The 27237-nt window shown below is 44.9% G+C and overlaps 1 protein-coding gene across 11 annotated transcripts in view; it reads right to left on the bottom strand.

The window, feature by feature from the left end:
- Nucleotides 1-259: 259 nt before the first annotated feature.
- RIN2 (Ras and Rab interactor 2) overlaps nucleotides 260-27237 on the bottom strand; it is a 215702-nt gene continuing 188724 nt past the window's right edge. For all 11 annotated transcript variants that reach the window (XM_087445668.1, XM_087445667.1, XM_087445674.1 and 8 more), the window contains 5 exons: nucleotides 24994-26160; nucleotides 11290-11595; nucleotides 9067-9198; nucleotides 4933-5096; nucleotides 260-2119 (listed from right to left, as the gene is read on the bottom strand). In XM_087445668.1, coding sequence (XP_087301794.1) covers nucleotides 1796-2119; nucleotides 4933-5096; nucleotides 9067-9198; nucleotides 11290-11595; nucleotides 24994-26160 — 2093 coding nt within the window. In that variant the 3' untranslated portion in view covers nucleotides 260-1795. The remainder of the gene's footprint in view (nucleotides 2120-4932; nucleotides 5097-9066; nucleotides 9199-11289; nucleotides 11596-24993; nucleotides 26161-27237) is intronic.

The raw sequence follows: 27237 nt of genomic DNA, 5'->3' as shown, positions 1-27237 counted from the left end.
GTGATTTTCTCTAGGTCCAGCTAAGCCAAGTACTATCCTAAATAACACTGGAGATCCTTTCAGGTTAGAACACTATCTTTTCCTTCTGCTCCTTGACTTTTGCCCCATATCAGTACATGACCTGCTGAAAAATGTCAGCTCTTCTGTTTTCTCTCTACAGATTACGTAACCACCAACACTGGCTTAGATTTCGGACTTACATGACATTGTGTGAGGCATAATTCTATTCTGCTTCTAGAGGAAAAAAAGACAACTGAAGACTATTTCAAAAATTATTTTCACACATGATTATCGTACAGTATTACAATGTATTATGTGCAAAATTCCATTTAAAAAATCATTTACAAAAGGAAGTACAACACAGTATGTGCTGAGGGTTCTAGATGTACAGCAAAAGCTAAAAAAGGTACAAGGTACAAAGCCAACCAAATTAGATGACTATGCATCTTTACACAGTACAATAACATGTTTTTGTAACTACCTGTGTTATGTCAATACAAGACCCTCACACTTTGTGCATCCCCAAACAGGTTTCATAAAACATAAATTTAACTTCACCATACATTCTCATAATGCAGACAGGCTTTTTGGTGCATTTGCAAACTCTTTTCCAAACAGCATCTAATTAACTCAATGAAAGTCACATTACACATTACTTGGTTTCTGCCCAAAATAATTTGATGCTGTTAGTTTTGATTTATGGGGAAAAGGGAAAAAAAGTGTTATCTTTATTTTTTTTTCCACATGGGGTTTTCAAAATTGTTTCCAAAAGCAAATAACGTGGGATAGATTTTTGCCAAATCTCACTGCATATTTACAGTATTTTCAGCATAGGTGGTTCCTTCTATCTCCTTTTCCCACTTCCTTCAAGGAGCCTGAACCAGCAGACTACACTCCTCAGTCCTTTGTTAGAGTCTGTATTTCTCTCTCGACCTCTCTCTACATTCATTTCTCTCCTGATCCTCAGCATCACCTGGTTACAACACCAAACAGCACAATACCACTGAGGGCGAACAAGGAAACAGTACTTCAGATTTCCAAAGGCATTCTGTGGCCAGTGTCAGTAATACATTGCTTTAAGAAATCCAGCAGTCTCTCCCCACAAAGTTGCTAAAACATCCAGTTACAGAAGAGAGACTTTTAAAAATGCAATACTCTCAAATCCAGCAAGAGATTTCTTTTTGAATATTAAATGTTAAAAATCACATGCATAATTATAGAATATCTTAAAGTTACAAAAATATTTTAAAAACCAATCCTGACAGTTTACCTGCAACTGCTATAAAAATTTCTATGAAATATATAAAAACACAAAGGCTCTTTGTAAAAAAAAACAAAAAAAAAAGGAAAGGAAAAGAAAAAAAGAGAGGAAGGAAAGGATGGAGCCACCCACAGAACTGAGAATACCTGACGCACTGCATCGGACAGTCTTGTCAACCACCTGTTGTTGAATTCAAGAGGAGAGCTGGTACCTTAAATGTTTATTCAGCACATATACATATATGTGAGCCAACCTAGCACCCGGCCAGGGGTAGGCAGCAAACTGTCTCAGGACACTTGCCCCATCAAATGCAATTCTCCATCTCTGAGGGAGGATCCCACTGCTTCACGAACCTCAGCTACCTTGCTTGGGCAATGTGGCTAAGGATGCCCATGGCCAAGTTGGCCTGTGGATGGCTTAGTCACTGAACTGGGATGTCCCCAAGGAGGTGACTGCTTTTCAAGCACAAGCATATGGAAGCCAAAGGCAAGGTTCCTGACCCCCTTTGGATGCACCACTGAGAAGTCCTGTGTTCTATGAGGTGGTGAGATCTTCTTCCCCATTCTGGAAAATGACGCCGTAAGGATCATTCTTAATGCGCTTGTAGACAAAGTGGAAGATGTGGGGTTGTGGCCGGCTGTGCAGCTCAGCCTTGATTTTTTGAGGGTAAGTGTCCTCTGCCAGCTGCTGCCATGTTTCGTCAATGAAGAGGAAGAGGCTGTACTTCTCAGGGTCCCCCACTTTAAACTTCTCGGCACAGAGCTGACACACATCCTCGGTGGTGACATAAGGTCTCACAAGGAGGGTCTTTCCCGTGCAGCCACTGTTGACCTCCTGGAATGCAACTCGGAGGTAATTCTGCAGGTGGAAAGAGAGATATGAGGGACAAAGTCAGAAGAGGAAACGAGACAGAGCAATAAGGGATCGCCATGAGATGCAAGGGGGAGGTCTGATGTGTGAGCCACTCCAGGCTCTGGCTCCTCAGGACGTCCAGTGTCGGGACATGAGGCCTCAAGGTGCAAGGAAAGAGGCTGATCTGAATTTGGACAGTGCGGAGAACAACTATATGGACTGAGTTGCTGTATTTTAATTCGTTGCAAATATAAGAAGCAGGAAGTCCGTTCAGTCCTGTTCTGATCTTTCAGCGTCCCTCATAAAGCCTGGCTAGGAAATCCCTGGTTAAGGGTGTGAACCAGACCCGATACTGGGTTTATTCCCAGCCTGAAAAATAAACCAAACAGCAGGAAAGCCTGAACCAGGAGTCAGCAGGACGAGACATTTAAAATATGCAGACATAAGAGCACATACTGTACTCACTTCAGACTACTTTTTATGAAACCTAAGTAAAGGCAATAACGTTAGCTTGGACCACACGAGTCTGCCAATATTTGACCATTTTTCACCTCCCCAAATGGCAATTTCATGTGGTTCAACCTAATACAAGGTTCCAAGTGGCTCTGAGTCCAATGTGGAAAAGTTGGCAAGAGGAGAATGTTGATTTGGCCAAAAGGCTTTGGAGATGGAGCTGATTAAGAGTGAAGTGGTGGTGAGGGACACAGAAGGAGATGTCTGCAGGCCTGGCACTGTGAGCAGCACCAGGCGGGTGCCATCACAAAATAGGATAAACCTGCCACCTCACACGCACAACGCCCAAATGAGGAGTCAAGAATCCTACACTTATACCAGGCTCTCTGGGACTCTGTGACCCTGTATAATTTCTTCAGTTTCCACTTCCTCAGGAGTGGGGTTACCAGATAAAACAGAGGATGCCCAGTTAAATTTGATTTTCAGACAGAAAACAAATACATTTTCCTTTTGTAAACCTGGCAACCCTATTCAGGAGTGAAGGGAAGTGGTGCTCTCTGCCCAGGGTTCCACACGGGGACCAAGAGGGTTTACTGGGATGATGGAAGGACAGTGCGCTTTTCACATATAAGATAACTCTGACACTCTTGAATTCAAACACCTCAGGGTACACACGTGCTCCGTTTTACCAACCCCCTCCCCTCCCGTCACACCGCCCCAACACGTGGCCCACACACTTGCACGTATTTACTCCTTGACTCATGAAGATAACTTTGTGAAGGAAGTCTACACTATCCCCATTTGACCAGTGAAGAAACTCAGCCACAGAGAGCCTAAGTAACTTGCCCAAGGCCACACAGCTAGTGAGTGGCAGAGCCAGAGTTCCAGCATCTTCACCACCGTGGTGTGCTGCCTCTCCAATGTGAGGAGACGTGTGTGTGTGTGCGTGTGTGTGTCTGTGACCCCTGACTCAGGAGCTCCAACTGCAGCTTTGCTTCTGAGACTTTGATTTTACAATCAAGCCGACTGCTGACAATCCCCTCTTAGGTTACAGTCTAAGAAGGTGTGTGAGGCCAGCAGGAAGGGGTGTGCAGAAGGCAGGGGCTCTGTGGCATCTGGAGGGTCCCTAGGTTAGAAGCTCCAGATGGAGAGAGGGGAAAGGAGGAAGGGGCTGGTGGCAGGAGGGGAGATGGAAGAATAAGCTTCTCTCATTTCCTCCGTTCTTCTCCTCAGAGGCTGGATGACCTTAGGGATCCACTAGTCGGACAGGCAATACAGCAGGATCCCAAGGGCCCACATATGCTAAACCACTTAACAAAACTACCCAAGGCGGGGCACACAGTATGTGTTCTTGCTTTTTAGATTTATGTGCCTGGGAAGGAACTTCTGAGAATACTGCTATCTTGGAAGACAACTTGCTGATCCTGCCTTTCCACAAAGGGCTGACTTTGAACCAAACGTACCTTTTGAGTATTTTCAGAGCGTTGAGAAGGCAAAAAGGGCAAGGAAGGTGAATTTGGACATGGAGACAAAACTGTCGGCTTGGAAATTCACCATGTGGCACGCAGAAACAAAACACAGCCAGGTTTTATAACTCGATTTGAAACTTTCAAAATATTATTCAAAGACATTTGCAGACTTACTCAAAATTTCACAGAGTATGAGCAGATCAAGAGTTGCTGTGTTGCGTAAAGATTTCTACAGCCTTAGTCTGACTCTCCTCTCTAAGAAACAGGCACTGTGGGAACCCCACCTGCCTGGGCACCAGCTCATGGGCGTGGAAAACTCTGGAAGCGGATCCAGGCAGGACTTGGCTCAGATGCTCACTCTTAAACTCTAGCCCTGACTGGCTGCCGATGAGATGCTGGGGTCTTCTGTTTGGGGGGTGGGGAGAGGAAAAGGAAGGAGACGAGGAAAGACGTCCTGCACCTCTCCTTCTTCTCGGAGACCAGGTTAACTGCGGTGCCCGACACTGCTGTCTCTAGTTGGCTCATCTCCTGATGAAGCAAAATATCCGCTGCCTGTGCCCAGAGCTTCCTTCTTTTTGACTTCCTTCCTGTCTGCTCAGGTGCTCAGCATCCAAGCTGATCATTCTGGGAGAAATCCAGCCTTAATTTGACTTGGTTTCTTAAGGGCAGCAAAACTTGGGCCAAACCCACATATATTTTTTTAATGCGAGGAAAACAGGGAAGTGAAACAACTAGGTCAGAGGGTGGTTGAAAATATCCCTTTTCCACCGGATGATCTGACAGAGGGGACTCAGGCCCCCTGGACTATGTTTGCTGTGAGCCAGCTCTGCTTTCTGGAGAACAAAGGAAGCAGCATGCCCCCCCACCCCACCCCCGACAGCCACCACGGGTGCATACCTGAAAGTCATCCACTGAGGGAATGGTCCGGTTGGTGGTTCTCCGTTTGTGCCACTGCCTCAGGGTGTCTCTGGCCTCTGAGCTTAGCAGTCTCGCTGCTTGCTCTTCTTGGAAATTCTTTATCAGAGAAAGTGCTCCGTAGGCGCTTGTCAAGTAATAGCCTCCTGGAAAGGGCAGAAAGAGTGAGTTCTGCAGGGATTTATACTCTTGATAAGAGCTAGGGGACAACAGAGTTAGAGGCCGTGCTTTGTATTTTCTCCATTTCTCCCACATGCATTTCCATGTGGGACCACAGAGGCATGTGTGCAAGAGCACACCCTTCAGCCTTGACCCATCCATTCATGCATCATCCCCAGGGACGAACTGGGTGACCCAGGCCTGTGCCAGGGCCCAGGGGCACTGACAGGCCAGGCTGATCACGCCCTGTTTTCACTGATGGAATTTCCATTCTAATGGGTGAGACATACAAAATCTCTAAATTATTTAAGTACAGTTGTGAAAATGCTTTGCCAGAAAAGGTCAGGGCATTGAGGCCTGACGGAGGTGGGGAGGCATGTGAGGGGAGCGAGGCTGATAGCTCTGAGGCCAGAGTCATTTACTTTAGCAACAGGGAGTCCACATATCTCCTGGCAATACTTGCTTTTGGGCTTTTCTTTCAGGAATCAATATTTTCTAAATTTTAAGTAAACTATACACTTTGAAAGAAATGCACAAATTACAAGCGTGTTCACGATAATATGGGTTCTTCAAAATAACATCTCCTTCCTGATTGCTTCTCTTCCCCTTACTTGGGGACTAATATTAACACATTTAGGAAAAAATAGTCTACAAGGAAAAGCAAGTGATGTCCCTTTGATGGTGCATTTGGGAATGATTTCTTATGTTTGGGGGAGTGTTAAAAGACTTACAACACTGTGAGATGCGTATAAATGTATTCGTAAGTTATGTCCTAAACTATACTTAGGTGCCTTTGGTGGAACTTGTAAGCTCCATGTTTGAGAACCACTAGGGGGCGCCCCGAATGTTTATTAAAAATTGCCTAGTTGGGCACAGCACATTTTAAATTGAGACACATTCTTTGTCAAAATACCTATTGAATCTCCACCATAAGCCCAAGCCAGGTACACAGCAGGGGGTGGGTTTGTAAGAAATAGAATCTGAGTCCCTGCTCTATGGGAAGTTTATAAATTTATAAAAGAAAAAGGACACTGGTGGTTTATGCACGCAGGGTTAGAAGTTAGTTGTGGTTAAATGAGTTTTGTGTGAAAGAATCACTTTCATGGCTGAAGTATTTAGCTGCTAATGCAAAACCCTAAAGAACTCTCTCTGGTCAACAAGTGACAAAATTCAAGATGGCAACTGGTCCACCATCTGAGAGATGAGCAGAGCCCACTGCGAATCACAGCGGACATGTGACTTGAGAAAGAAATACACCTTTGTGGTTTTCAGGTCACTGATGGAAATTGGGGGGTTATTTTTTACTGCAGCATCATCTAGCCCACCCTGAGCAATACACTTTCCATGCACACATCACGTCAGGCTTTTTTTTTAGTTATTTAAATAGTTTAATGGCCCCACCACCTAGGTGTAAGTTCCCCATGCCCTACATGCTAGTACAGAATTCTGAGTAGCTGATTTTTACTAAATGTTTGCCCCATGAACAAATCAGCTTGTGATTGAGTGTGAAACTCAGTAGTACAGAATTTAAATGCTACACAGAGGATTTCAGGAGAAATTGGTACGGATTTAAGTATTCAAGAAAGGCTGTGTGGAGGTGTCAGTCTCAGAGCTGGGACTTGGAGGGACGGTTACAATCGAACTTGGGAGGGAAACTGTTTCCTTTGGATGTCAAGTTTTAGACTCCATAGCTCTGATCTGTTCAGGCCACTAAGGAGGAAATTCAAAATGCTGCAAGCACAAAATTGACCACACTTTGAAACATATGGATGCAATTAGAGGAAGGTTTAAATTTCAGCAAAACTATAACCCTACAAGAGCTGTGCACTTAAAAAGGATTTTGTGATGCCTTTTCCATAAATGAAACTACCTGCTTAAACAGCAGAAAAGAGATGTGGGCTGCTGCCCCGCAAACCAGAGGGCTTTGGGCAACCACTAGGGCTGGGTGGGTAATACATCTCTCTGCTCAGCAGCCTCTTCCTGCCGTCTGCATAGCTTCAGTTCGCTGATGTGCAGGCCTGGCCTGTAACCACAGCCAACCCGGCCGGGCCGCCCTGATCTCCCAAGGAAGGAGGCCAAGAAGCTCAAGACACAGTTAAGTGGAGGCAGGTTCTAGTTTAAGCACAAGCTCACCGGCTGCTCTATAGAGTCACTAGCTGGGTCCTTGTCTTTCTCTCACGTTTGATTCCCGGAGGTGAGCAAAGCCACATGCCCATCTGTCATCAACACAGTACCCAGGGCAGTGCCTTGCTCTGGGGAAACATTGGAGAGGTGGTAGGAAGTGGCTGTCTCGATCCTCTGGCCACAGGATGTAAGCATATGTTTGTCCTCAGTACACACTGTCAGTAGCAGAATGGTAATTTTCTGAGTGAAACTGGCATGCCCTTTTCCCAAAGCCCCAAGAGTCTAACATACTTATTACTAGAATTAAACATGATTGAAGCTCAAAACAAAAACAAAAACAAAAAACCTAGATGCATGTAAAATTCTAATAATAATGCAGTAGAAGAAAGGAAAGCATGGCATAGAGACTATTGTGTGCTTCTCTTGGTGCCTGGACAAAACCACATGCTCTTCCCCTCCTGTTAAATCCCAGGGCAGAGCAGGCAAGGAAAGCTTAGGCAGGGTCTTGGTGGCTCATCATGGAGCCTCTGGTTCCAGGGTTGTGAATATTAATGAGGGGAGATAAGAGGCTCATTCATATCTGTCTGGGGTGGAGGACAGCACGAACAGCCAGGCATCACTAACCCTGAGTCAGCACTATCCCTGGAGGGGCAGGAAGGGTGTCCTCGGGGCTCCCAGGAGAGCAGACCCTCTGAAAAGAAAGCCAAGCACTTAGCTTGGCTTTAGGCGACAAAGGACACGTTCCCTCCAGGGAAAATCCCAGTGTGATGCATTCCCTGGGGAATCCTATCAGCAAGGACATTTTTATTCAGGCCTAAACTGTATCTCCCCCCGAGAAAAGAAAGAAATTCTCTGCAACAATTCACCACTCATTGGGGTCTATCTGGGCTGTGACAGGGACACATGAAAACAGATTAACAGGATACACAAGGACAGGCCCTGATGTGTTCTCCTGTAAAAAGACGAGCTCACATAAGGGTCCCAGTTATTCTGCTTTTCAGGGCTGTGCACCACAGTGACAAACACCCAAACTATCTCCATGATAAAATAGCCAACTGATGTGTAAGGAGAAGCAATTCCTGCTAAGACATGTCAGGGTCAGGCAGACGCAAGAACGAAACTGAACTGAGAAGGTAAATGGAAAGCAAACCGCCCAGATTTTACTCCACTGTATTTTTATTTTAACAATGAGCAGATACTATTTTTTAACTAGAAAAGAAAATTAATGCTGTTTTCATCTTGAAAACAAGATTTTAAAAAAATGTTGAAACAAAAGACAGGCCTTCATCCGTTTCACTGATAAAACAGCAAAATGTTCTTCTGGCAGTGGAAATATTCTCTAACAAAAGTTTATAGCTTCCTCTTGGAATCAAAGAAACCACTTCTTTTTAAAAATGGCATTTATTCTTTTGAATGATATTTTTTATTGCAGAAAACCAATCTCAGTGAAGTATAATTAGGGTAGGGTTACATTTTTTGTGTCTGACTTTTCCAAATTTTCTATGATGACTATGTATTACTTTTGTAATCAGAAAAAAGTCAGCATATTCTTTTAAATTAAAAAAGAAATTAAAACTACACTTAACCCTAAGATGTCAAAACAGTAGCCATGTAACTGCTTAGTGGGTATAGGGTTTTATTTTGGGGTGATGAAAATATCTTAGAGCTAGATAGAGGTGGATTGCACAAAATTGTGACTGTACTAAACACTACTGAATTGTTCACTGTAAGACGGTTAATTTTATGTTATGTGAATTTCACCTCAATAAAAAAAATGAAAACAAAACTAAAAGAAAGCACCCAGTTCCTCCCACTTTTTCAGAAGGAGGTTACCTTCGCCGTGCAGCAGCGACGGGTCCAGGAGCTCCATCATGTACTCGATTTCCGCGTCCAGCTCCAGCATGTCACACTGCGCGATGACGTATGTCAGGACCGGCAAAAAGTCGTCAGCTCCGTACAGCCTCCCTAGGGTCAGGAGGAAAGGGGAAGAAGGAAGTATTTCTACCAACATTCCTTTCTTTCATATCCTACTTGCTGCTTTTATTGGGCAGTGAGGAGTCACCCCGGGGAATGTCTATTCGTGAACAGAGGTGGGGGTTTCTGGAGTCCCATGGAGCCCAGGGCTCTCCCCGCTGCTCATGTCAGAGACCAGCCCCAACTCACAAGTTCAAAATGAATGTCTGTGAGTCATTGAACACAGGAAAGATTTTCTCCCTATTTTCAGGATTTGCATCAAGTTATACAGTAGAACAGAGTACTTTTTAATAGTTTAACTTCCAGCAAGTAATAGTATAAAAATTTACAAAGTACCTACTGATTATGTTAATCCTTTGTGTCTTGTTGCTATTGCTTTCTGTGCAAATTAATCATAAACATAGGCCGGCCCCGTGGCTTAGCGGTTGTCGTGGCTTAGCGGTTAAGTGCGCGCGCTCCGCTATTGGCGGCTGAGGTTCGGATCCTGGGCGCGCACCGACACACCGCTTCTCCGGCCATGCTGGAGGCCGTGTCCCACATACAGCAACTAGAAGGATGTGCAACTATGACAACAACTATCTACCCGGGCTTTGGGGGAAAAAAAGGAGGAGGATTGGCAATAGATGTTAGCTCAGAGCCGGTCTTCCTCAGCAAAAAGAGGAGGATTAGCACGGATGTTAGCTCAGGGCTGATCTTCCTCACCAAAATAAACAAACAAACAAAACAAAACAAACAAACAAAAATCATAAACACAATGACAGGACCAAACTCAAATCAGAAATAAAGTGTGCCTTGTATTCAACATGAGCGCACAGTTAATTTATTTAAATGTGCTAATTCAGTATATGTTGAATAGGCACCTATGATTAACATATGGCAAAAACATTTTAGTCCTTACTGCTACTTTTCATTACAATGGTGATTCTCAACTGGGGTGATTTTGCCCCCAGGGGAACTTGGCACTGCCTGGCATGGTCCCCATAACAAAGAACTATCTCATTTAAATGTCATTAGCACTGAGGTTGAGAAACTGTGCTTCAGAAGAACATAATCCTGTGCAGATATTTTTTGGAATCTTTTATAAATTATTTCATGAACTATAAAAATTATATTTCCTGTATGTGAAATATGCTTGCAAATTTCAGGTGATGTTCATATGTTATCATCACTAGCCCAAGAGCTCACATGCTAATGTTTTGCTCAACAATTTGCCGTGCACACACATTCCTATCTACTCAAGCAGTGGTTAATACAGCCTGTGTTTTCTCTCTGTTGCTTCTCCATGAAGCAGTTTCACTCAGAGGAAAATCTGGTAATCATCCACGGAATTACAACAGGCTCACTGAAGACCTGGAACAATGCAGGGCTCAGTCACTCTCCATGACTCATGGTTGCTCCTGCACCTATAAGCAGCAGCACAGGGGAAATCTGAGGGCTTACTTCCAACTTTGTAACTCTTGTGAATTCCAATTACATTGCTTCAGCTTGTAGCAAAGAAGGGAGAGCCAATGAAATGGCTGTAATGAAACTGCATTGTTTATTTAATGCTCTGAGTTTCTGAAACATGCTGTAGATCATTGACACAAACCTCACTGGCCAAAATGTAGTAACGATAATTGCTAATATCTCCATTGCGCCTGGGGCTATGCCTGCATTGTCCACCTTATGAAGGACAGGGTCATAGCCAACAACAGGTATGCAGAAACTGCAGCTTAGAAGGTTGAGTTAGGTGGCCGAAGTCCCACAGTTAATTGACTCATTTGCAGAGTTAGGATTTGAACTCAGACTCCAGAGACTGAATCCATATCCACTATCCTGAACTAAATCTTTAATAAATTGGCATTGTACAAAAATCTTGTAGCTCTGATCCACTTACACTTTTTGGTGCTATTAATGTGTTGCAAGTGACTAATTTGCCAGACACTAGAGTAACACTTGTTATTCTGAGCCGCTTAGTGAAATCAAGAGACTGAAAGGAAGAGAAATTGGGAATCAGAAAGACTGACATGTCACTGGCCTGGTCACTGGCCCGGTCACTTGCCCTGGTGGGAAGTGGCAAAGAGCCTGGACGGGCAGCCTCACCTGAGTTGTTCTCCATGACAGTGTAAATAAGTTTGCAGACCCTCAGCAGCAGCATGACTTTCTTTTCCGGGGAATACATCTTCTGCATTGTCATGAATTTGACTTTGATTTTCTCCACATCCACAAAATCAGGGGTCGGGGCGAAGACCCCCAGCTCCTGTGGATTCCTCTGCCGGACGAGCTGCAGGTTCTCCTTCAGTTGTTTCCACGAGCCGTCGGCCATGTGGAAGTCCTTCAGCATGGCCTCCACGTGCCCCTTCAGGGGCTTCAAGATGCACTTATGCATGGCTTTTTCCAACACCACATCTGCCAAAGAAAGGGCAGCTACTGTGACCATTGTCTGAAGAAAGAGGAAACGCAACGTCTGCTTTCTGGGAACGGACATTCGCAACTCTGGGCATTGGTTACAGGGCAGACAAGTTATAACTTCACACCCCACCACCCAACACCACCACTCACACTCCAAGATGTTTTTTTGTAAAGCCAGGAAGAGTGAACCTTTCCTAATAAAGTCTTACAGTTTCTCTTGCATACAATCAATACAATGAAATATATTTGTTTTAGCTACCTTTATGCCCCCTCCCTCATAAGCACAGGTGAATTCTAGAAGACATTCTCTTGACCTAGTCCTTCCATTGATCATCCAGTTGACAGGTAAGCAAATATGTTATTTTAAAAGAAGCATTTTCTAACAGCAAGGGTTCAAGATCCCTTAAAATATTTTCTGAGGAAATAAATTCAACTAAACACACCTGCTATCTTAGATTTCTGACCAAAAAAATTCTTTATTTCATTTGCTATAAAGGACATTTGTGAGACATTAGATGAGATTTGAATAAAGCCTGCAGATCAGGTTTTAGTGTTAACACTGACTCAGTGTTAATTTTACTCTGGTTTCGTTACAGAATGTCCCTGCTTTTAGGAAATACACACTGAGTATTTAGGGGTTAAGGGACACAACATCTGCAACTGACTCTCAAACGGTTCAGACAGAGGAGGGTGTGTGTGTGTGTGTGTGTGTGTGTAAACAAAGAGAAAGGAGGAGCATGAAACAAATTCCCCAAGTGCTAACAGTCGGGCAATCTAGGTGAAGGGTAGACATGATTTCTTTGTACAATTTTCGCAACTTTTCTGTGTGTCTGAAATGATTTCAAAGTAAAAATTTTTGAAATGTGTTTCTGTTCAGAGTTAGGAAACACCTTTAGGTGTGGGAGGCATTATTTTCCCCTCTTTCTTTGAATGGTTGCCCAATGAAGTAGCTTTCTTGGCTGACGGTAAAACAATCAGGACCACAAATCTAGAGATCCGGACTGAAGATGATTTATACAATAATAAGCTCTCTGCTTTTTCAACATCAGCTTTTCAATCTCAAATGTTGCACATTCCCATCAAAGCTACCTAAGTAGCAACCACACATAATATGACACCTTAATGTGATTCCATTTTGAAGCCCATGGATCCGCTTACTTATAGCATTGGAAATAGTTGAGTTATCTCTCTGGCCTTTGGAATTCCTGACATTGGATCAGATCACATTGAATCCAAATTATCACCTATTATTAGAAAGTCAGGGACAAAGAGAAATCTAAGGCAGATGCACAAACATCAAACAATTTTCTCATAACCCAAAGCTAAAACTGATGCCAAAAGTTAATGCCGACCGCACAATGACTAGCTTCCCCAGCCTAAGTTTTTCTCTGTTCTTCCATTTCCATATCCTATCCAGGAGATCTCTTTGTTTAAATATAGAGCTTTATACAACTATGGAAATCAAGGTTGAAGCAAAAGAGGTCATAAAGTAAGAAGAAAAGCAGAACAACATTTTCACTTGACATCTGGCATTAAAGCAAATTACTTGTTTTGCATTGGTTATGTTGTGTTAATAAACCTGGGCAACTTTATAGCACCTTTGACTTCATCCTAAATGGTCACTACGATGAAAAGTCACTAATAGCAATTAACACTGAGCACTCAGTTGGTCTAGGCTCTAAGTATTTTATTTCATTATCTCATCTAATTCTTACAATAACTCTATTATTTGTGCATAATACTAATATTATGCCCCTTTTACAGATGAGGAAACTGAGGCTTGGAGATGTCTAATGGCTTGCTTGAGGCTGCACAACTATTTTAAACAACGAATCATATTGCTTTTCAAAGTAAATGATCTGTTAATTCTAGAGTTCAAGGCACTTTATAAACATTCACCAGTTTATTCCTCTCTATCCAAAGGTTCTGTAGCCTACATTCATGATTATAAGCGACCACTCCTGTTAGAATGAGGTCACCAAGGGGGTGAAAGTCATGCCGAACATTAATATTAGGAATGTACATGAATGTTGATAGTAGCATTATTCATATGAGCCAAAACCTGGAAACAACCCAAAGGCCCATCCCATTGGAATGATACAAGGATATATTTGTACAATGGAATTCAAAAAATGGAATTCAGACAATGGAAGGTTCTTTCCATGAAAAAGAACACACTTCTGCTCCAGATGCACTGGATGAATCTCAGAGATAAAATGCTGTGTGGAAGAAGACAGACATAAGAGTATCTCCTTTAGCATTTCATTTATATAAAGTTCAAAAGCAAGCAAAACTAATCTATGATGACAGAAGTCAGGATGGCAGTTACCCTTAGGAATAAATGGGGCTGTGGGGTGACACTTCCAGAGAGACGTTTTATATCTGGATCTGGGTGGTGGCTATATGTGTGCACATACGTGAAAGTTCATCGAACTGAGCACTTATTTGTGTACTTTTTGGACGTAAGTTAAACCTCAATAACCATGTACAAATCAAACAGAAAAGTGGAGACCAGCCTGGGACTTTCACCTTGAACCCCAAGGGCAACTTTGAGCTTCAGGGTGAGCTTGGTCACTTCTGGGCCAGAGCCTTAACACAAATCTTTTCCAGAAGGTTCTGTGCTGTTCCTGGGGAAGACAGCAGAAAACTCATTACCAGCAAGCTATGCGGGTCCCTCATGTACCTCCTCCTTGCCACCAGGGAAGGATGCTGGCCTTTGCCCCGTAAACTCCACCCTTAGGCATAAACAGAGGTGTGGAAATCTGTGAGGAGAGCTGAAACCTAGGACCCACTGCCAAGTGCCCCCTCTCTTAAAACCCAGAAGGAAAAAAATTACTAGTGCTAGATTTTTTTTTTAGTACATTTTAAAGGCCATCATTTACAAATAAGAAAGACTGGTCTCTTTGCATTCTTTTTCAGGACTTTACTCCTAACCCCACTCCCCACCCCAAATCCTTAATAAACATAAGGAATAGAAAAACAAAGTCCAAATAACAGAGACCTGGTACCCAGCTGGTTCTCTCCAATAGGAAAAACAGGTTCTGCCCATGAATCAAGAGGGAAAAATGATTTGAGGAAGCAAAATGAACAGAAAACCTTTCAGAATGTAGACTAGCTCAAAAAAAAGAACAGATTGGTCACATTTCTTATAAATTACTTCTAGCTGTTGTTTTGCACTATCTCTGTTTGCTTTAAATCCAAGAAAACAAAACCTTTTAAACTCTAAGAACAATGACACTCTTCTAGGCACTTGACATGTGCACTGACCCTTCATATCCTCAAAAACAACCCAAGGTGCAGAGGACTATTATTTCTTCATGTTACAGATGAGAAAACTGAAACCCAAAGAGATCAGTGCCACACAGCTGGTAAGAGGAGGAGCCAGGATCTGAACCCAAGAAATCTGATTATGTCAACTGTATTTATCCATAAACAAACAAATATACAGACAACAAGAAAATACTAGAGAATTGTTTGAGCTACAACATTTTGAATTTTGGAAACCAAATGTTAGCTGAATGACCGAAACTGGAAACAAATTTTCTCAAAATATTTATATAGACTTTATCAATTGTTCCTAAAGCTCATCCATAAGGGGGAAATGGTAGCGAGCATAGCAGTTGCTTGGATGCTCCTTGCTTTAATGCGACCTGTTGTGGTAATTTATAAGAAGCATTAAATGTGTTGGTCTCTAGTGCTATAAAGGGATCACTCCCCTATTAGGAATGCAAGACAGAAGCCTAGTCCCCTTGCTTCACTCTGAGCAACAGCACAGATTCCAGAGAAGGTCAGAGATCAGACGGGGAACCATCACAAGACCAGATCATGCATTGACTTGGTTTGAGCACTTTCGGCTTACCCACTGCTCCCTAGAGGGAACTGAGAGCCTGAGAGGTGCAGGTGAAGTCCACAGAAGGCGTGTGTCTTAGAAAGAACACTAGGAGCATGAGGCCTGGCAGCCGGCCCTGCTCTACCTTTCTAAGCAACTCTGGCCATGTCACTTCACCTCTCTCACTGTCATTGCCTCGACCTTCTGAACTGCCACTGGAATCACTGCCCATGGAAGGCAAGACAGAACTAGCAGTCTGAACCTCATTGATTGCTAAAACAAAACAAAATAATAATCAATATTCTCCAGGGGATTCTAACAGTACCCAGAGTCTAAACAACATAATATTCAAAACGTACAGGTTGCAACCTGAAGTTACTTGACAAAGATAAAAGATGAGGTTAGTTCATATGGCCTCTTGGTTATTCAAGTTCTAGCATTCTGATTATTAAAAAAAAAAAGCAAAGTAGTAGGAATAGAAGCTAATGCTTGATGACAAGAGGTGGGCCTTTTTTGTAGGGAACTCAAAATATAAATTTAAATGTTTATAATCACTAATATTTATTGGGCACCTATTTGTGCATTTCCTATTCTATGGGGGCTATAGGTGTGACCTCACTATATGTTAACCCTCACTTCAGCCCTGTGAAGCAGGAACTAGTGCCATCCTCATTTTGCAGATGGATACGAAGCTTAGAATTAGAAGTCAAATGATTTTCCCAGGATGGCGGAAACGAGACGCAAGCCTGGTTGTTTCTACTTCAAACACGTCAGGAGATGGCACGATGGGCCTCCCGCTGCACAAGAAAGGCAAGATGAATGGGTGTAACATGTTTCCTTTGGCTATATTACTGGATTAAGGATTAGAACTGATGCTGAGTGGGTGCTCAGTGTGCTCCAAGCACCATTATGTACTTGACACGTATTTAAACAACCTCTGACTGACATGAGTACATAATCCCTATTGGTCTTAGTTTGGGTTCTCCCAGAGGCCGACCTGAGACAAGGACTTGAGTGTGAGTAGTTCATTTGGGAGGTGAGCTCAGGAAGCACTGGTAGGGGACGGGAGAAGTGAGACGGGAGGGAAGGCAGCCAACGCTGCGTGCTTTATTAAGCCAGTTATCACTGCAGGCAGCTGGGAAGTCCAAGACACAGTACATAGCACATGCCTCAGAGTTGCCCCACCAGAGGGGAGGCAGCTTGGGTATTTATACACCTGCTCCCTTCAGCTCCTGCTTGAGGGCTGCTCCCAGAGGGTGGGGAGGGCATTAATCCTCCAGCCTTGCCATCTGCCCTGGACAAGGGCTCTGGTGGCACAAGAAAGTGTTGGACAAAACGTGGCAGGCGCTGGCAGTTGGCAATCAAACACGTAAGTGAGTGTCAGTGAGGCAGGCACAATAGTGTCCAGTACAACATGTTACAAGTGAAGAAACTGAGGCACAGAGATGTTAAGACACATGACCAAGCACACACAGAGCTCATCAGCAGCAGAGCTGGGACTTCAAACCCAGTGGTCCCAGTGGCTTGCTCTGAACCACCACACACTTTTGCGTTTCAGCTGAGAAATTTATCCATCCCACCTCAGCAGAGCTGAGATGTGACACCCAGGCAGCCACAACAGCACGTTGCTAATCCCCTGTACAAACTACTCATAAAAAGCAGACCACCTGGTGTCCCGGTGGCCCTCAGGTCAGATGGGACCTGAAAATGAGCAGTTTTTCTACTTTTTGACCTTGAGGGAAGAAGATGAACTTTCCAGACCTCAGCTTCCTCATCTGTAGAATGGGACCACTCACAGCTTCCTGATGGGATTGTCGGGAGGACTGGGAGAGACCTCACACAATGAGCACCTCGTATGCACCTGACACCTAGTAAGCAAGCTTAAATCATTGGTTCCCTCTGAACGTCCAGTATATGCCTTTGAAAAGGGACACCAGGTTTAATGATTCAGGCCTGTTTGGTTTTTGCTTTTTCTGTGTTAACTGTGGTTTACTTGGTTTGAAATAAGAACTTAAAGTGCTTTGATAAATTAATTGAGAAGCCGTCTGGTTTCCTGTACATTTTTCTCTCTCACGTCTTCTTACTCTTCCTCACCCCCTCCTATCCATAGGTACAAAGACAGAAGGTCTGGCCCTCTGGGTTTTCCTGCCCCGAAACTCCCAAGGTTTTGTCACAGGCTCATTCTGTTCCATCTAACAGCTGAAAACCATAGATAAACTGAACATCTTAGGCAGCTGTGTATCTTTCAGAGCAATTGGAATAGAGAGGGAGAGAACCCCCCAGCTCATTTCAGATGAGAAAGCCTGTGGGACAAAGGGTGGATTCGGTTCATCACAAACAGTTTTTGGTCCACTAACTGGGGAGGGCCTGGCTCATGCTGTTGTCCCTGCTCAATGTCTGTCCACTCCAGGCCCCTGGCATCCTAGCCTGTCACACTGGTCCGCAGGTGTTTATGGCCAGCATCTGATTTGATTGGTTGGTACCTGGGCTAGAGAGACTGTTAAAGAGCCTGACTCTTCCCCTGCCTGGGGTGATCTTTCTAAAATGCTCTCTACTGCCTTAAAGACTCAGACAGCTCCTGGGGATGTACCCTGCCTTGCCCTCCATTCCTTCTTCCCACCATACCTCCTGAACAAGCAGCCCGTGTTCTCACTGCAGCCAACAGTATTGTGGCCCTCTGCGCCTTTCCACATGCTGTTCCCTGTGTCTGGTGGGCTCCTCGCCTTTCCTGACATGGATTCCCATGAAAGACTTGTGTGCCTGCCTTCTCCCCACTCCCTGTGTCCTCAGAGTTCTTTGCTGCCTCTGCCAAGGCAGAGAGGCAACTAGACCTCTCTCCTCAAGAAGCCCTCTGAACGCCAGACCTGGGAGTCGTCACGTGAGCCCCCTGCAGTGCCCAGCTTGAGGCCCCCATGCAGCACGTGCTCCAAAAGTGACTGCTGAATTGAGCTGGAAATCCTTCCTTTGGGTGGCTACGTGAACATCATGTCTCTTCTCCTTACTCCTGCAGGTTACAGGAAGCATGCCTCTGGTGATGAAGCCATTGCCCAGGTATGGCGCAGTCAGCCCCATCCCTGCAGAGCCCTCTGTTGCCCTGATGTCCTGTAACCTGGGTTTGCTGTAAGTGTGGTCAGCAATGCACACTTCAGCCCATAAATAATAAATAAGGACGCAGCAGAGATGTAGCCAAAATTAAGATAATAAGGGGATTGGGATTCACTTAGATTTTTGTTCATTTTGCTTGGCTTCAAGAAAGGGCATTATGCAAAAGTGCAGGCTATATTCATGTCATATTTTGTGTACAGAATCCATCAGACTGATTTCAGTGCCTTCTTGCAAAAGGCCAGTAAAGACAAAGGCAGAGAGGAGATCAATCTTCATTACAGAAGAATTCCAAATAATTTATGTAGATCCCCTGGGCTTGGGGAGATGGAGATTAATTCTACCCCTATCTGTTGTGTGGGCAGTGCTTAGTGGCTAGCTTCCGAAGAACAGAGGATAGAAAGGGGGGGTGGGGGGACATTTACTTTTACGGAGCAGAAACCCGGCAAACTCAACCTGGGGCAGGTGATCCAGGGTAACAGCACCCACACTGTCATGGGACAGCAGGCACCCTCTGGCACGGTCTGATTCACCTCTGCAGTCACTCTCCTTCCTCGTAAAATGGACCAGAAAGGCAGTGGTAGCCACCATGGGAGGTGCAGGAAAAACTAGCCACACGAGTTGGTTTCAGTCCTACTTGCATTCTGGCTTGAAGTCGCTAAGCTTTTGTTTCCTCATCTATAAAAATGAGGATAATAAACGGGGCCTCCTAAGGTATTAAGGGGATTTAAAGGGACTTCATGCATAAAAGTGCTCTGTAAACCATCAAGAACCACACATGGATGAGGGATTAGGGAGGCTTTCACTTGGTTCTATTAAAAATGCAGCATGCATTTAATACATACTCTTCGACTGGACAGAGGAGGCAGGCTGTGACTTCTGGCTTCTACAGAAGGCCCCGGCCCTGAAGAATAAGCAAGAAGCTCCAAAGTGGACATTGTGTCTGAAGTGAGAGGGCAGGGGCTGTGCCTGCACGACTTGGTCCCTGTTGAGAGACTGGGCGAATGCAGCAAGGTTATGGGTGGGACCCCTGGACAGCGAGGGCTCCTCTACGTGGTGCTCGCCTCACCAAGACAGCCAGTCAGCACCATCCTTTCGGCAGGAGTAGAGTAGTGGAAAACGTGTCCAAGTCTTAAGGATTCTGATGCTTCCATTTCAATCACTGTAGCATATCAAGTGTTCCTTCCTCGGCTCACGCTGTCAATTCCGATATGAATTCCTCTTTTACCTGGTGATGTTTACTGCCTGGGAGGAGCTTATCTCTCTCTTGAGATGGAAGATTCTGGTATAGTCAGAAAACACTCTGGCACAGACATCTTCATGTGCCTTATTGGTGATGCCATCCTCCAATCTGCACCTTGTTAGCAAGGGCTCTCTGAATTATTGAGCTAATGGTGCCCTTGTCTAAAGTATCATGGAGTCAGGGACTCCTGGGCAGAGTCTTAACTCCAGCGTTGTGAATCTTTTAGTTGATAGAACATAATTAACCCAATTTTGATGTTTTAAAGTAAAAATTATAAAACAAATAATGCCCTGTGGGAAAAATAAGTGCTTCTTGCTGCGGTCTTCTATTTAAACTAATTTTCAAAAATAATATAGGCATTCTTTTTATATGCTGCAAGAGGTTGATTTTTCTCCTCTCTCTACCCCTTGTTAACTGTACAAGGACATTCGCTCCTTTGAGGTGATATGGTCACATGAACCAGATCAGAAGTCAGATTCAAGGTTTTAACCTCAACATGGCACCACTATGCCTCTCTGACCACATCTCTCAGAATGACTCTTTATCTTAAAAAGAGCAGATAATAACTCAAGGGCTTAAAGAAGATTGTGAATTAAAAATTAATAACATGTCACACTGGATATTGAAGCTTGAGCCAGACTTGAATATTCATTTTTAAAAAAAATGATATGAAGCAAAGTAGTTGTAATTATTTAACTCCCAGAGAATCACTTCAACCCCCCTTTCTTATTCGTGCCATACTCTCTGGTGTCTAACCCACATTTCAGTATCATTTCTCCACTAAAAAGACAAAAAACACATGTATACGTAAATTAATGTTCTCTTTGAAATACGTGGGAATTGAGTTTAAGGATACTTTTTCTTCAAATAATTAAAATACTCTTCAGAGAAAATACTTACTTTATTGTACAGATATTAAAGAAGCAGAGGCCGGCCCGGTGGCACAGTGGTTAAGTGCGTGCACTCCACTGCGGCAGCCCGGGGTTTGCAGGTTCAGATCCTGGGCGCGCACCAAGGCACTGCTTGTCAGGCCATGGTGTGGCGGCGTCCCATATAAAGCAGAGGAAGATGGGCACAGATGTCAGCCCAGGGCCAATATTCCTCAGCAAAAAGAGGAGGATTGGCATGGATGTTAGCTCAGGGCTAATCTTCCTCACAAAAAGAAAAAAAAAAGAAATTAAAGAAGCAAAACAATATTGTCTTGTTTTTCACTATTGACTTTTAGGAACATGAATAGTTGGCTTTTTTGTATCATTGTTGATAGTCTGTGGTGGGCAGTTTGAATGAAATAGAAAATTTGGGATTACCAACATTTTTGGAGCTGGAAAAGTTTTGTTTCTCTTGAAACAAGACTTGAAAACAGAGAGATTTCCCAACATTAACATCAAATCAGAAATAAAAATTCTTTTGCTTGAATAAAGTCAAAACACTAACCACCAAAATGCAACAAGTTCTGCAAAGTGGAGATTTCACTACTAGAAATTTTGAACTAATTTATCCCATTGGTTGAAAAAGCCTGAAGCAAGAATGGTCTGACTGAGGAACAGATGTTGGAATAATGAGTAATGTCACACCCTGTCTATACTTACAGGGCGGGACACTCCAGGAATGAGTCTACCTCACTCTGTCGATGAGGCTACTGATCTCACGGCTTTTGAGTATGACCTGAAACTGTGTACAGTTTTTGTTAAAGCATCTGCTTGCCTTTCCATGTACCACTTTTTTTTGGCGGGGGTGGTGGTGAGGGGGGTGGATAACTGTCCAGAAGGGACACACAATATGTGGCCCTGGGATCAATACAGAGCTGGCTCACATGGGGACTCACCATGTCTTATCCTCATTGGCTTCATTCTCCAACCAGGAGGGCAAAGGTGATGTCAGTCAACTAATATTTATTCGAGAACCTCTAAATGGCAGGGCTTCTGGATGGAAGTACTTTAAAGAGCAGTCTAAACAGAATGCAAATTCTCCATGATAGGACACAACCATTTAGAATGGCAGTTTTCCATTTTTGAGATTGACTGTTTATCATTTTATAATCATCTAGAAAGTGCTAACCTAAAGGGTTGTGACAGGAGCATATGGATAAAGTGGCAGTGGGTGAGAGCCATTCTGTTTTTTTATTGGCTTTTCTCTACGCAACTCAAGAACCACTCTCTGGAAAAGACAGACTAGCACTATCTCCATATACTAAATGCATATATGCTATGCATTCATTCATATGGTCATTTTTTACATATGAATGATGGCTCTAATTCTACATGGGTTAAACCAATGAACTGCCTCCTCCAACTTCCTTGATTTCAGACGGACATTCTGTAAATCTAGGATTTAAATTTAAATCTGCACCTCCTTCAGAGCTATCTCCTTCAGAAGCTGTGGGAAAGGACAGACTAGAGTTTTTAAAGCAGAGAACCCCAAGTGGCATGCTTGAAAAGCCTTACGAGCATTAGTAGACACCTGTTCAGAGCAAATTCAAGGCTTGGGATTCTGGGGATGGCATTCAGAGTGAATTACATTCAAAGTTAATTACATCCTCCCAGGAAGTGAGATATGGTGGGAATGAGCACACAACTGCGAGAGAAGATCTGGGCTGAATCCAAACTCCCCTATTTACTGGCAGCATAACCTTCTGCAAGTCACTCTACACATTTTGGCCTCTATTTTTGAATTTGCAAAATGTGAACAATATCTACACAAATATACCAATCTTGACTTGATTACGAGTCACTGTATTATCAACTCCTTAGTAAACTAGACAGCCCTTCATTTAGGAATATGTAAACCACAGACAACTAGACTGAGTCCATTTTCTTGTCAGAAGCCTAATCTAGTAACTTGCACATTTAATGGGACTGGTTTTCTAATAATTAGAGTCCCTCTTTCCCAGAAATTGGGCTTGTGATGAGTTTCTCAGGTTAACCTCTGCCCCGGCTCACCTTCCTCTTAATTTCAAAAGCCCAGTCAGTGCAGTCACTGTACTTTTCAAAACAGAATGACAGTTTCATTGAGGAAGCAAAAGGTATGATGAAGTGTCTGCTTTAATGCAAAAGTTTAAAAAACCAAAACAAACAAACCAATAAAAAAGCATAACAAAGCTTCGGAAGGCCATGCCCTCCACAGAGAGCTGGAGTCTGAGCTGCCCCAACACAGGGGTGGCCTACTATTCCAATTCCCTTTAATTTTTTTATTTAAAAATTTTTTGATTGATTTTTTATTGAGATATAATTTACATATTATATTGTATTAGTTTTAGGTGTACAACACAATTAAAAACTATTTTTTTTCCATTTTCCTTAATTTCTGATGAGAAAATATGAATGCAAGCAGCAGCAGAGGGGTGAGGTTAGAAAAACATGAGCTTTGAATCTGAGGGAAGTAAGTTCCAATGCTGCACCTGCCAGTAACTAGCTGGTACGGCCTTGGGACAACCGGCTCCAGGTGCCTCTCTTCACTCCCCATGGACGCTGGTGCCTGCCTCACAGGGGTGAGGCCAGGACCCACCGAAATCGCTTGGGCAGGCTGCCTGGCTCATATTAGAGGCTCCACAGATGCCAGCTTCCCTTTCTGTTATGACCTTAGCTTTTAAATTAAAAGCTGCATCCTTCCGGAGCAGCAAAGTATATATTTATTGGTTAGAAAATGAGCCCTTGCGCTCTAAGAGCAAGTACCATATCCGAACTTCACTTCAAAAGCAGCTGCAGGGGAGCTTCCCGGAGCAGCACCGGCAGGCGAGGAACGGAGGGCCTTGCTCCCCGGGAGCCCTGTCTCTGTGGGTCGGCTGGCGCTGCCCGCCACACAGCCCACAGCTGACGTCAGCGACTGCCTCCCTCTCCCCCGGGCCTCCCCAGAGGAAGCTTCCCTTGCAGGTTCGGGTCCTTGTAATATTATGTCTGAGGTGGTCTCCCCGGGAGGTGGGCTCCGGTGGGGCGGGGGAAAGAGACGGCCTCTGTGGCTCTTCCGCCTTCTCCTGGAAGCCTTTTTCACTCCTAAGGCACATGGCAAGGGCACATTCCTTCCAGCCCCTCGCTTCAGCAACACCCCAGCTCTAACCACGCCCCATCAAACCGGCTGAGCCACAAGAAAACAAACAAGGCTTTGATTCTTTTGTGTGAAAATCAAAGAGCTGCTGAAACTCACTTAAAGGAGAAAAAGAGAGAGGAAGGGAAGGAGAAAGAGAGAGAGCCCACTCTCTACCACACACTGTTTACTACTTTCAACAAACAGGCCCAATCAGAAAGAAGAGATCTGGGTTGAGCTTTATGAACTGCCTGGACACATTTGGTAGCTCTTTTGGCTGCTGCTGCCCCGTGAATGAGTTCTCTGAAATTAGCCTTTGAGAGTCAACCTTCTGAAATTAAAAATAAATAAATAAACCCCTTCAACACTTTCACCCTGGAAAAAAGACTGCTTGCCAAATTCAATGTTTCCTTGGCTGAAGTAAGTATTCACAATTCAGCTCTCAGTGAGGTTATAAAGAAAGTATTTCCCGTGGACTTCAGAGAAAACACTTTTCATGTGACCTCCAAACTATGTCACCTATTTTAAAGGTACACAAAATAAACTCCTTTCCATCTTTTTTGCTTCCTCCAAAACAGTCTTTCTTACTGAATTCTATGGGATTAGAAGCCAGCAAGGCAGCTACTCTTTCGGGAGAAGAGTGACAGGGCAGGGGTCCCGGGGACTTCTGGATGCTGGTCATGTTCTGCTCACTGAGCTGGCAGCTCGTCACACAGGTGGAAACCCGGCCAACTGCACACCTGTGATCTCTGCATCCTCTGAATGTACACTATATCTCAATAAAAAGTGTATCCCCCCACAAAACACAGCAAACCACCCTGCCTCTCGGAAGACAGCAAAAATATCTTTCTACACATGCACAGCCTGCAGAGCCGCACTTTTGTGTCACACAGACACAGCACAAAATCAGGCGGGCAACCAGACCTTAGAAGGCAAACTCGATCCCTGAACAGAGCCATTCTGCAGTTCATCAGTCACTCTCCAGAACACTTCCAAGCCCGGCATGCAGCAGCCGGGGCAGATATAAGGTGAGGTCTGCTTAAGAAGCTATGTTTCCATTCAAATCCGGCGAGGAGGTGGAGTGTGCTGCTGTTTCCAACTCCGGAGAAACCTTCATCCCAGATAACTAACATAGGGTGCGCTGTCCTAGGAGGTTACAGTATTTTTTATATTAAAAAAAAAAGGCAAAGTAAGGACTCACCTATTTGGTCTTCAGGGATCAGCGACTCGATGGGGGGGTCCAGCTCTGAGCTCTGAGACAAATAGTTCTTCACCTGGGTCATGAACTGCCGGATGGTCTGCAGCATGTCGGTGCTGGACACATGGCACTCCTTGTTCTCCTGCAGAAAGCTCACGTAGTCCTGCACCAGGCAGCCGAAGTAGGTGCACTTGTCCCGGGACAGCTCGGCGATCCTCCTGACCATGCGCTTCTCGGGGGTCATGAAAGAGCTGAACACCCCGCTCATCTTGCGGAGCTGGGACTTGACGAGCTTGGGCAGCACAAAGGAGCTGTTCTTCTTCTTTTTGGATTTGATGGGGGGGGCCATGGTCTCCTGGTCGCTCTCCCCTTCGTAGTCCTCCAGGCTGCTGTTGGTGTCCGCCTCGTAGCCAAACAGGGGCATGCTGCGGTCGAAGTCCAGCGAGTCGGAGGAGGAAGTGGAAATGCTCATGTCGCTCAGCCTCTGCCGGCCTCCATGCCACGGGGGCCGTGATTCAGAGCCGCCGGGCCGGGCGCTTGTGCAATCGTCTGGGGCCTCCTCCGGCAGGGCTCCACCTGGGCTGCCGGCTGGGCCCGGCGCCGGCTCGGGCTCGGGCTCGGGCTCGGGCTCCCGCTCCCGCTCCGGGCCGGGGCGAGGCCGGCTGCCGGTCAAGGTCTTCGCGCCGCCTTCCGCCTCCAGAAAAGAAGCCTGCTTCTTCAGCCGGGGTGGAGGGATGGGGGCTGGTTTCGTTCCAAGCAGCGCTACGTTCCCATGTTTGTTATGGTTGACTGTTTCTGGCATGCTCGCCCGGGTTTCAGTCCTGGACAGCTGAGGGCTTGTGTGGAGACTATTAATAGCAGGTGGCGGGGGCCTGGGTGGGGGGGACCGAGGCCTCTCGGTGCCATTCGCGTTGGGAGTCCTTGTGCAGGGCCATTTCAGGCCTCCACTGAGGTCCTGGCTGTGCACTTTCAAGAAAAGAGGATTAATAAAACACAGGGCTCCGTTGGTCTGGCTGCACTCCAGCTCGGAAGGCGTCCTGGTTTTTATAGAATGCACTCCATTTATAAGGCAGAGCTGACGCGAGGCAGGGCAAACACCGTCTGAGGAGAGAGGCCTATGGGGAGGTGGAGGGTTTGGGGGTTTGTTGTCAGCTGGAGAGCTCCAAAAATCTGAAAGTCATTATCAGTGAACACAAGAATGTAAATACAGTACACTCGGGCCATTCCTTCACAAATTAAAAAAAGCACACTTGCATGACAACGCACGTCTTTGGAGGAGGCGCTACACTTGGGTGTTGTTCTTTCTCTCTCTCTCTTTTTTTTTGCTTTAATTGCATTCCTTTACTGGAAAGGGCAGAAATGCTGCCAGGCCCAGCTGTGGGCTCATAGGAAGGCTGCAGGGGCTTTTCACCTTCACAGCCCTTGAGAAATGGCTTGGCCAACATACAAAGCCAGCCTAGCCTTTTCACAGGTGAGGGAAAAAAAGAACTGGAATTGTTACACTATAAGCCTGGAAAAGGCCATGGAGCCCCCTGACTTGCTTTACAAAAGCGGAGTCCACTCGCAAAGCAACACCGCCCTTTCCAATCAACTGCTCCTGCGGTGCCTCCCCAGAGGGCCTGGCAGTTCCCCTTTAATGGACAGGACCAGCAGCTGGGCCTGGGGGATGTTACACAATCGGCTTGGGGTTTTATGTGTTCAGCGTTAAAACCCCAGAAGGAGGAAAAATACATACACGGGTCCCATCAGCAAAAAGAAGACAGCAAACTTATGCAAATGTTAACTGCAAGTTCAACCATTTATCTCTGTGGTTTGCTGCCCATCCTTCCCAAATCCTACAACCTCCTTACCATGGCTCTACATATTCAACACTGTTTGGAGTAGTGCACATTGCTCATTGCAGCTACACTGCCTGTGTCTCCTTTGACAGATGGGTCTCAGTTTTCCACACAAATCGAGGGAGGGAGTGGTGGTGATAAATGCTGTCTGTTGTAATTTCCATTTGGAATTGGTTATTCTCTCTCTATAGCTTTGCCTTGCTGTGTTTGCTTAAAATGTGTTTCTTTCCTCTGGGCCCAGAATGGCTGGTCGCGGGGGGTTGGGGAGAGGCCGACACTGGGAGCCCTTGCTCTGCCTGGTCTGTGTTGTCAATGTGCCTGCGATTGGCGCTTGAGTACCTGCTTTCTCTTGTCCTTCCTTCCCTTCCCTCTAGTTCTGTGCTGTCCAACACGAGAGCCAACAGTCACC

Source organism: Ceratotherium simum, chromosome 21 (genome assembly GCF_057802395.1).
Source record: "Ceratotherium simum simum isolate JZ-2026a chromosome 21, ASM5780239v1, whole genome shotgun sequence".
Lineage (NCBI taxonomy): Eukaryota > Metazoa > Chordata > Mammalia > Perissodactyla > Rhinocerotidae > Ceratotherium > Ceratotherium simum.
Note: the sequence above shows the minus strand (reverse complement) of the source record. Positions and strands in the feature narration are given on the sequence as shown.